The sequence below is a fragment of the Megalobrama amblycephala genome, linkage group LG18, assembly GCF_018812025.1.
Source record: "Megalobrama amblycephala isolate DHTTF-2021 linkage group LG18, ASM1881202v1, whole genome shotgun sequence".
Taxonomy (NCBI): domain Eukaryota; kingdom Metazoa; phylum Chordata; class Actinopteri; order Cypriniformes; family Xenocyprididae; genus Megalobrama; species Megalobrama amblycephala.
The window spans coordinates 38,957,684-38,969,587 of record NC_063061.1 but is presented as its reverse complement, the minus strand read 5'-3'; the positions used below and the strand labels follow the sequence as shown (position 1 = coordinate 38,969,587).

At 39.9% G+C, this 11,904-nt stretch overlaps 1 protein-coding gene across 1 annotated transcript; it reads right to left on the bottom strand.

Moving 5' to 3' along the window:
* Positions 1-62: 62 nt before the first annotated feature.
* On the bottom strand, positions 63-7,950 carry klhl8 (kelch-like family member 8). The gene is made up of 10 exons (XM_048167659.1): positions 7,799-7,950; positions 6,967-7,157; positions 6,333-6,881; positions 4,772-4,958; positions 4,505-4,648; positions 4,027-4,138; positions 3,676-3,844; positions 1,821-1,980; positions 1,540-1,741; positions 63-1,458 (listed from the first exon to the last, which is right to left on the bottom strand). Exons 2-10 carry the CDS (start codon positions 7,132-7,134, stop codon positions 1,335-1,337), a joined length of 1,815 nt encoding a protein of 604 aa, XP_048023616.1. The 5' UTR covers positions 7,135-7,157; positions 7,799-7,950; the 3' UTR covers positions 63-1,334.
* Between the last annotated feature and the right edge of the window lie 3,954 nt (positions 7,951-11,904).

Sequence of the window (11,904 nt, the reverse complement as noted above, 5' to 3'; positions counted from 1 at the left end):
AATCTCATGAAACTTTGATACGAATCCACTTTTGACAAAACAGAGAAAACAGAAAAGGAGACTTTGGTTTTCTGTTTTACTTCATTGTTACAAAAACAAAAGAAAGTCACAAAGGGAAAACTGAATGAAATAAATAAATGATATTGAGCAAAACGATATCATGGGTGAATATGCTATAAAGTGTCATGCTTCAGACAGATAAATATCAATCAAATACACTGCATTTAATCAGCAGGTACAGAAACGCTGTTCTTCTGTCCTGTGGAGCTGCACAGATGTTACATACACCACTGTATGAATATTATATTTGTTACAGTTACACATGTTAAACATCTGTGACACCAGTATAATGTAAAACATTTCAACAATATCAACATTCTAACAGCAGTTCTTAAATATAATCAGATGTTTATGCCACTGGACACATCAGCGTCCAAACAACAAGTCCTGAAAGAAAACATGAACTCAAATCTCAAATCTAAGGGGTGGGGGGTGCATTAGACAAAATAAATATTTCATATTTCATTTATAAATCATTTTCAAATAAGACTCGTCACAAAAACAAAACATTTCTACATATATAAAAACCTCAACGTGTGTCTTCACTGTATAACTGATCTGCTTCAAATGCAAACATTGCTTTCACGCCGAACTAAATCATGTATAACGGCGAGCCAGAAAAAAGCTTTACATTTGTAATACACAACGGTAACATATAAACGCATCTCTGAGCTTCTCGGCTTTCCGTCCAGCTTCACGTTTGGCAGTGAAAAGCTCAAGTCTTTATCGCGAATAACTGTTTGACACAAACCTAAACCTGAGCCCGGTCTGGATCTTATTCAGGGTTCAGACGAGCGTCACGGATCTCTCATTTCGTCCTGATCGTGTCTGTGATTGTACGCACGCGCTACAGAACAATCTCTTTTTGATCGTTCTTTGGGTCCTGAAGTCACAAAAGAGACTTTTAAACTTGTGCATTTACAAGCATCTGATGTCATTCTGCCTTTCAAACACACGAGGAAGCGCAAAACTGCCGTTCGCTGAATTCACGTCACGGATATTCAGAGGACTGAACCTCAGTTCTGATGTCTGAACACTGTCGTCTAGTTTACTGAAGATTTCTTAATGTCTAAGAAGAGAGAAAATACTGCAGCAGAAATCAGCACAAACATCAGATACAGTGATCACATGATCTCAGCGCTGGAGAAAAGAAGGAAAAACACTTTCCACTGACGACACTAAATCAAAGCAAAAACACGACGTCTCTTGTCATGAAACCAGAACGGTAAAGCTGAACGAGGGCGTTTGGAGTGTGTCACACTATGAGGGTGTGGCTACATGCAGTCGGCGACGTTACTGGAGCCCTGGCCGACGTCCCGAATCTGACTGATGTGAGTGGAACAGACTGCGACTCCCGCACCGGCCCGACAGTGAGACACGGAGCCGACCAGCTCCCACCTGAGCAAAAACACACACAAACAGCTGATCCCACCTGACTCAAATCACAACCATCTTCTGCAGAATCTTTATATATCTCACCGGTTCATCCGGGGCTCGAAGGCCTCCACCGTGTTCAGGTAGATGTTTCCATTGTGCCCTCCTACCGCAAAGACACGCCCCATCACCGTGGCAACGCCGACTCCGCCCCTCGGTGTGGTCAGCTCTGCCACATACTCCCAGCGGTTCATCCTGGGGTCGAAGCGCTCGACTGAGCTCAGCGGAGAATTATCGTCAAAACCACCTTCAGACAAACACGACGATCCGTCAGAAATCTGTTCAGGTCTAAATTGAGAAGGTCAAATACAGATTCTGATCTTTACCAACAACGTAGAGGCATCCGTTGAGCTCACTGACACCGTTTCCAGCGCGCCGCTGCCCCATTTCTCGCACATCTGTCCATTTGTTTAGATGAGGGTCGAACCGCTCCACGCTGGACAGCGATGCGACGCCGTCATTTCCCCCGACCGCGTACACATAACCCTGATCGAATCAACAAATGACACATCAGTGGGTTCAAACCTGCAACTCCTGCGTCAGCATCACTGACCAATACTGAGCCGCCGCTCTGACGTAGAACCTGGAAGCGCTGCACTGTTTTTCCTACGTCAACAGCGTCAGAGAAGAAAATTTTGAATAAAATCGTTATTTTTAATATAATTCATAACATCAAGTTGAACCACTGCAGTCACATGACTGTTTTAATGATGTCTTTAGTACCTTTCTGTGCCTTGAAATTTGTTATGACATTGCTGTGTACAGGGAGATCAGAAACCTCTCAGATTTCATCAAAATTATCTTAATTTAAAGATGAAAAAAAAACGAAGGTCTTACGGTTGTGAATCGACATGTAATTAATGACAGAAATTTAATTTTTGGGCGAACTAACCCTTTAAAAGGCACAGTATGTAAGTTTCACCACTAGAGGTCGCTTATTCAAAACAAAGGCATATACTTTAATGATGCGTGAATGGAATCATGGGAATTGTCTCCTCCACAGCCGATGGAAAGCAATGTTATGGGACTCGGGCAGAAATCTTGTTCATGGATGTTCATGGAAGATTTATTAATGCTACTGTAGTTTGAAGCAGGGCGGGGCGAGAGCTGTGGGAGCGTCTGAGAGTGAGAGACACCTGCTCAAAACACCGGCCTGGAGTCGCATCGAGAGTGCGGCAGCTTTTATTATGCTTATGTGCCGCAGTCATAAGTCATGTGACTGTGGGGTAACAACGCTGTTTTACTTGGTTAAAACACTCATATTAATACATTTGAGTGTGTTGAAAGTTCTAACGTTACTCTGTGCGGTAGTTCGACGGCTGCGCTATGAGACACTTGTTGAACACTGCATTGATCGAAATGAGATTGTCATTAATAAAAGCTGGATGTCTTATGTTGCTAAATGGCATGCAGTTCATTTTAAAATATATTGTATGGTGGAGAAGATGCATTTTGGCCGATCGGATCACACGAGGGGAGACATTCCTGTTTCCACCTGGTGTTTTTTGTCCACTTTTAACCACTCCTGTCCTGATTTCTTCCAGGGGAGGGTCTATAGGTGGGTAAATGTGTGGGTTTTTTCAGATGTTTTGATGTAATGGACAAAAGAAGCTTGTGCACTTTACAATATGAACGCAACCCGGAGACGATGGAACATTGTGCTTGGTACTTTTTTTTGTCTCCAAAACCAAACTTGGGTCTTCAGCTGACAAAGTTTAAAGTCCAGTATGGCTAGAGCGCTTCCCATAATGTTTACACGTTAGGCCAGTATTTGGAGAGTTAGTGGCTATTCTAACGCATCGGACCACATGAACGTCTACACGCCGTTTACACCTGGATTTAATGTCATCCACTTGTGATCCGATCGACCAAGACGCATCTTAATACCAGGTGGAAACAGGTCCTAGTAAAACTCATAATACTTTAAAGCGGATTTGGTGTTCCCATGTTTTCGACAAAGAAATCAGGGGTGACGCAGATATGACATCACTGACATGCGACGCATTGACACGAGTTAAAATTGCTGATTTCTCTGGATTTAAACATTGTTAGAAACATTTAGGATCATGTACGTACACAAGTCAACAACATATACACCACTGTTCTAGTGGTTTTTGGACATTTTAACACCTCTGTACAATCATAACTCATAATGAACTTCTCTTGTTGTGGCCTTCGTACCCCGAGCGCCACAGACCCGACGCCTCCTCGGGGCGTGTTCATGGGGGCGACGGCGCTCCAGCGGTCCGACTCGATGTCATAGCGCTCCACATCACTGAAGCAGGAGTTATCATCCAGACCGCCGATGGCGTAGATGGGACCGCCGAGAGCGGCCAGCGCAATCCCCCTCCTGACCAAAGACAAAACAGCATTTTCTCTCGTTCGTCGTTCTGTCAGCTGTTTCAATACTTACAATATCTTTCTTTTGCTGGTCGGGTGGATAACGCATATGTACAGATTAACACCATGAGAATTAAAACTATACATCTGATGAATAGTATTAGAGCAGAACGTTAGGTCAGTTTGTCATACCGTTTTGTGTTCATGGACGCTTTCATCATCCACTTGTTGGTGTGTGGATCAAACATCTCCATGTTCCCGAGGTGCTCATTGCCGTCATGGCCGCCAACAGCATAAACTTTCCCTGTAAATGGATGAATGTGGAGTTTTCTTCATAGGTTTGTGTCATTTGTTGTAAGCAGTTGATCACAAGTTCAGTGTGGAGAACCACAAGGCTCAGTACTAGGACCTCTGCTGTACATGCTGCGAAGCATGCCATTTTCACTGTTACGCTGATGCGTTTGCAACATACTCAATAACGATTAAGATATTGCAATTGCACAGCCCTAGTTCATATTGCCTCTACGCTGATGTCTAAACCTTCAAATCTAAAGGCAACCTGAAAAAGGACATTTTAAGTGAAAGTGTCTCTTAACAATAAATAGAATATTTTCATCTTTGAGTCATTTTCAAAGTTTTTAAATCACTGCTTCTCATCTCTCTTTCTCACCCGTCACTGAGATCACTCCCACGTGTCTCCGTCTGCTGTTCATTTCAGGCCCGAAGAACCAGCTGTTTTTACTGATGGAGTAACACTCGATACTGCGGAACGGGTCACCGGAACCGCCCCGTCCCCCAACACAGAACAACACACCTGTCAAAGTTCAAGCGGAAAAGTCTCAGTTAAAGAATGCGTACAGCAGGATCTGGGAGGTTAAAATGTTAAAAGACAGAAAAGAGTAACTGCACAAGTGTGAAAAGGGCTGAATGTCCTGACCAGCGGTGTGTTTGCGGGGTGTCGTGCGGACAGAATACTCAAAGTCAGGAACGCTCTTGTTACTAAGGTGCAAATGATAGTTGCGAGCCTCATCCAAAAGATCTCTGCAGTTCAGATTGGCCTTGATTATTTCCTCTTTGGCAACAGTGGCTGTGAGGAAGTCCACCGGCAGCAGAGGAAGACGCACCTGTGAGAGAAAAGCCCATCAGAACGCTTCCATCAGGCTAAGAACAAATCAGTTTCTGAAATACGACACAAGGTAACCGGATCACACGGCATGTTTCCACGGATCCAGCCGTACTGGCACTTTTGTTGGACTTCATGGCCAATGTGTTTTTGGGATCTGGTGGTTTTGCATGGAAGCAGGACCTTCAGCAGGTAAACGTCCTCACGTTAGAGATCAAGTTACCTTATTTATTGAAAAGACCTTGTAAAACATGATCCCTAACCTAACTAGGCATGTGACGGTATCAAATTTTCATATTGCGATTAATCACTGAAGCTTTTATCACGATGTACGGTATTATCACGATATTGAAATAAGCTGCAAAAAAAAAAAAAAAAAATTTGTCATGGTATAACAGGTTGAAGAACTCTTTTTCTTATAACAAATGTTTAAATACAATAATTCAATACACAAAAAATATATAAAGTAAAATTTTCAAACAGATTAAAGTGCAAAAGAATTAGGCTATAAAGAACAACAGGAAACACTTTACAATAAGATCTCATTAATGCATTAACTAAGATTGAGCAACAGCTACATTTGTTACAGAAAGTATTATTTTTTGTTAGTGTTAAGAAATACAACTGATCATTGTTAGTTTTATCTCAGGTCCATTAAATAAGTTCTTTTGATTTTAGTAATGTTATTAAACAGTAACTAAGAAATTAACATTAACTAAGAATAATTAATGCTTTATAAGTATTTTTCATGGTCAGTTTGGTAATAATAAATTAACATGTTAACTAATGAAGCCGTATGTCTCAAAGTTTTACTGAACAATAACAAATAATCAGAACATTTCTAATCATTAGGGCATGTTGTAGTTCAGATTAAAATATAAAAATGTTTAAGTTTTAAAATAAATAGCCTATTAAGTCTTTAAGTATTTGGTGCTGTGATGAACAACACTGAGATTACAAAAAAATGAATGGCTGTTTGAGGCATTTTAAAAACTTCACTAGCGCAGCTGCTTTGTTTGCGGGGTTTCCGGGGTAACCGCTGCATTTCTGCTGTTCCATCAGCGCCCTCTGCTGTCAGAGAGTGATCGTGCACTTTCATTCAGCGCGTCTCCTTTCCGCCATGTGCTTCTCGTGCATGCTGGGCTTGTTTACAGAATACAGCGGTGTGTGCATTTTATACGGTTGATGGGGAAAGTATTCTTAAATGCATTATAAAAATTTTAATAATTGGTAATAAATTATTATTTACGGTATTTTGAAATGCCCACGATAATAATATCATGCATATTCATTATCGCGATATATCGCATTATCGTCACAAGTCTATCCCCAACCAACCAACCAACTAAATCTATCACAGCTCTGAGCGGCTAACCTGAGACATGATCTGATCCAGCCAGACGTCGTGGTGTTTCAGATTTGCTTTCAGCCATTTGACTGCAGCGTTGTACACTTGAGACTCAGACTGAATGTTGAGGTCACTGGAGGCCAGCAGGGTTTTCAGGTGCTGTGGTGAAACGCAGATGAAGTCCTCACACTCCACCACTTCGCTGAAATGCTCACAGGCGTAACGGTCGGCCATGTCCATCAGGTCCACCCTGTTGTGACTCTCCGCGAACGTGCGGACGGCCAGACAGTTGGAGGGGTGGAAATGAGCCTTCATGTACTCGCAGCAGGCACGGGCGATCAGCTCCACCTGCAGGATACACGCCGCGTACAGCAACGGCTGGACGTTATCCACCGTCAGAGTCAGTCGAGAGGAGTAGGCGAAACCCACCAGGTCCTGGATGGCGTCAGCGTCGAAATCGCGTATCTCAATCAGGTCCTGTTTGGCCTCGGCCATGTCTGAGAGGAACATGGCACGGAAATAAGGAACGACGCAGGCCAGAACTAGCTTGTGACATGGTATGAGTCTGTTTCCAACCTTCAGTGAAAAAGAAAAGAGAGAAATTTAGGATGAGATCATTCTGACATCACTGCAGACACGGAGCACAGCGCTGTTCAGACACCTTCAGAGTGACGTCACACAGTTCTCCGTTCTCGTAAAACTGTCGGAGCGAGTTGTGGAAGTCCTTCCAGGCCTCTTGGGCTTCAAACACGAACGATCCGTCCACGTCGCCCTCAGGATTAGACGGCTGCGACGAGCGTTTCTGCTGCTTCCCATGTTCAGGCACCATGTCTTTCTCACACACGCCAACACCTGTACATACAGACATGCGTTTACTGTCTGTGAATGGGCAGAACTCTTCATAATGGAGTCTTTGTGTACACACACACACACACACACACACACACACACACACACACACACACACACACATCATTTTTATTCCCCAGTCACAGAGCAGTTATTCTTTATACTGAGAAACACTCAAAAAGATCATAAACATTTTCAGATGACGATCACTGCTCATGAAAATTACTGTTAGAAACGTTTAAGCACAATAAAGAATTAATGCTGCCTTTTGAAAGCTGGGATTTGATCAGATATGACAATTACACTTTATCCCTTCAAGAAATAACACTATAAACAGATATACATATTTAACGAGCTCATCGTCAAAGACACTGCGTGTTGTCAATCAATAAGCCATTTTACGCAGTTTTTATTGTATGAGTAATATCAGTGAATATTCCGTATTAAAGACCCAAGTTATTCATTTTAAGTGTTTGTTTTCTGTACAATAATAAACCCTAACGCGACAGCACGAGCTAACATGTCAACAAAACAAACGAGACGGACTCAAGTACAGGAAATGACAGAGATGAGACGGGTCGACATTAAAAAAAAAGAAATTTAGATTAGATGTGTAAATTGTAATGTTTTTGTAGATGTTTTACCACATTTTCAACAGCAGCAGCTCTTTCACGATCAACCACAGCGGCGCTTCCGTGTTCTGATGCGCTATGAACGCTGGGAATCGTAGTCCAAAGGAGACGCTGCTTTGATTCTGTCACGTGACAGAATCAAAAACACAGCCGAGCATGGTTTCTGTCCTCTGGACATTCAGCCTTGCTCCTCCAAACACGGTATTCTGGCACCTTTGGGTTGCTTCTTCCACAATGAAATTGGTAGTTGATGCAGAAACTTGGGAAAAGGGATCCAGGCAGTAGATGACGAAGAAAAAATAATTTTCAATTAAAAATTACAATTAAATTTAGACTCACACGCAAGCTTTAATCGATAATGAAAATATTTAATAAAACCAAAAGGTAAAATAACATCAAAAAGAATAATTAAGACATTTGCAGAAACAGAAGCCAAGGAGAGCCAAGGAAGGAAAAAAACACTAAACTATCAACAACTCAGTCCATATTATAAATCTGGGTATATAGGGAAATTCCCAACCCACTCAAACTTATATTTTTGTTCTAAAAGCTTAAATGGTTTTACCCATTATATCTTAACTGGTCATATGCCAAAAATAGATATAAGGCTTGTTTTGACCCCCCCTTAGAAAATTTTGCAAATCTTACACTATCAAATGTCAGCAGAATTAATAACAGACATGTTTTGATCAGATTCAAAATGAGCAGCTGATTCTGAAAACATCACTTCTGCAGTACTTGGCAGGCGTCCAATATCTGACCGCAATCGTGTCGACCTGACCTGTCACACTGGAACTCTTTGAAGAACAATTGAACATAACAAGCATACATACTCTTAAGTATCAAAGAATAATGACCATAAGGGTGTAAATACTTGAAAATATGATGAGAATTTATATATAAAGTAGGAGTACATGAATATATGAAATCAAAAGTAAATTTGATAAATCATAAAGTAGGGTTGCAAAATTCTGGGAATTTTCAAAGCTGGAAACTTTCCATGGGAATTAACAGGAATATATGGGAATTAACGGGAATTAATGGAAATAAACAGGGAATTTGCAAAATTGCAGGTTAGCCTATAACAGGGTACTTAACTGTAGTTGAAAAAAACATCTTGCAGCATAATTTTAGTTAAAACAACCAGATTTCATGCAATTTCAGTTGAATTTTTAACCTGACACTTACTGCAGGGCTATTAAAAATACAGAAAAAAACAGTAATATTGTGAAATATAACTACAATTTAAAATAATGGTTTTCTATTTTAATGTACATTAAAATATAATTTATTTCTGTGATGCAAAGCTGAATTTTCAGCATCATTTCTCCAGTCTTCAGTGTCACATGATCCTTCAGAAATCATTCTGATATGATGATTTGATGCTCAGTTATCAATGTTGGAAACAGTTGCGCTGCTTAATATTTTTTATAACCTGTGATACTTTTTTCAGGATTCTTTGATGAATAAAAATGTAAAGAACAGCATTTATTTAAAATAGAAATATTTTGTAACAATATACACTACCAGTCAAAATTTTGTGAAAATGCTGTTCTTTTTAACTTTTTATTCATCAATGAATCCTAAAAAAAAAAAAAAAAAGTATTAAAGGTCCCAAAAAATATTAAGCAGCGCAACTGTTTCCAACATTGACAGTAACTGAGTATCAAATCAGCATATTAGACTGATTTCTGAAGGATCATGTGACACTGAAATAAATAACACATAACAACTGCTGCAATAAAAATATTTATTTTACATATTTACTAAATTAGGATTAATTGAATGCGAAAAAGAAATTTCATGTTATGACCAAATAAAATGTTTATATTTATGTTTGTATATGATACATTTTATATAATATAAATATTATACATTTATATACATTTCCCAAAATATCCAATTAATTCCCATAAATAATTCCCATAAATTCCCGTAAATTCTTGTTAAGTTTCCAAATTGGAATATTTCCAAAATTCCCCGGTTAAGTTCCCGTGGAAATTTACCGGAAACTTTCCGCCCCTTTGAAACCCTAATAATAAGCCATAAATGATTAACATAAATATTAATAAAATGCATGAATATTAATATTGACCATTTGGATCCACCAACACCAGTAGTCTTTCATGTTAATGTTAATATTGTGTCTTATTGAAGGACTCAATCATTTTTAATATTACTTAGAACAGGGTAGAGTCAGTCACCTGCAGGTGCATATCCACAACCAGAGGCACAGATATCAGATGGGCCCAAACCTGCTGATAAACACTGGCGATCAGTGAAATCATGTTTTATTTAATTACCATTGAAGCTGTTCTAGTGTTTACAAAGGGTCTCCACATTTCTGCAGTGTAAAAATTAGTGTTAAAGTGTTAAATTTTGTTAGTCATCATTTGTTACTGTCCAGGGATACCTGACTCAAAGACAGGTTTTGTTAGTGAATTACAGCAGATTTGACTGGTTTGTGAAGTGGACACAGATATTACAAGTAATGCAGACTATTTAGTTTGCAGGAGATGGATCTTTGAACAACTTTAATCTCTTGTTATTTATCAGGTTAGAGATGGTGTTGGAAACAGAGCAGTGGAGCATACACATCATTGTCCATTACAAGTGAGTATTCCAGGTTGGTAGACGGACACAAGAGATTTCCAAGGAAGTCTTACATTTACATTTACATTTATTCATTTGGCAGACGCTTTTATCCAAAGCGACTTACAAGTGAGGAATACAACAAGCGAGTCGTCATGACGAGGCAAATAGACAAGAAGTGCTCATAATACAAGTTATAGGCAGTGCTCAGATTATCCTAAAATACAATAGAGAGGGATTAGAGGAAGTGAAAGGATAGGAATAAGAAGTTTTTTTTTTTTTTTTTTTTTTTAAGATGAGGTTAAGTGCTCACGAAAGAGATGGGTTTTCAGCTGTCTTTTGAATATTGCCAGGGATTCCGCATTCCGGATGGAGGCAGGAAGGTCGTTCCACCAGCAAGGAACAGTGAACGAGAACGTTCTGGAAAGTGATTTTGTGCCTCTCTGTGATGGTACCACAAGCCTTCGCTCCTTTAATGAGCGCAGGTTTCTGGTAGGAGTGTAGACTCGTAAGAGTGAGTGGAAGTAGGAGGGTGCTGAGCCTGTGGTGGATCTGTAAGCAAGCGTCAGCGCCTTGAATTTGATGCAAGCAGCAAGTGGTAGCCAGTGAAGAGAGATGAAGAGAGGCGTGACGTGGGCTCTTTTGGGCTCGTTGAAGACGAGACGTGCTGCTGCGTTCTGAATCATTTGTAGAGGCTTGATTGTGCATGATGGCAGTCCAGCCAGAAGAGCATTGCAGTAATCAAGCCTAGAAATGACCAGGGCCTGGACCAGAAGTTGTGTTGCATGTTCTGTTAGAAAGGGCCTGATTTTCCTGATGTTCCTGATGTCTTACACAGGGATTGTCAGAAAGGATTCATGAGATCTTTGAAGCGCACAGGGAGAATCACAGATTATCACAAGGATCTTGGTGAGGTGAGTAGAATAGGGTCGTCTATAAACATGATTTTTATTTATCTTTTTGTACACACTGAGCTGATAGCAGGGACTGGTTGGAAATGGGTGCAGGTGATTCAGGTGAGTGAGATTGCTGTGAAGGCTTAACGGGGGGAGCCTAGTGACAACATTACATTAGTTATATTCCCCTTTTGCGTTTATTCATGTTGTTTTAATACTCTCATAGCTCTATTTATTTTACTTCATATTGCTTATTCATGCCTTTTACCCCATTTGTATTTGTCAGTCAAATTTATTGGAACATCGTTTTTCACAATCATTTCAAAGCAGCTTTGTCCATTATATACTAGAGTGCTTTTTCTTTTGTGACACTTTGCATTTAAGCCTTTTGTGCTTCTTTGTATTTATGTACATTTTTATAGGCTTTTTAATGCCTCTTTATATTTCAACATTTCTTTATTCCTCTATGAATTCCTTGTTGTATTTATGCTTTTGCTCTATATAAGACCTATATGATCATTTGTATGTAAGCTTTTGTGAATTTATGCTTTCATTTAATGACTTTTGCTCTTATGTCTTTCATTTTGTTCCTTTTTATGTCTTTGCCATATCTATTTGATTCTTATACTG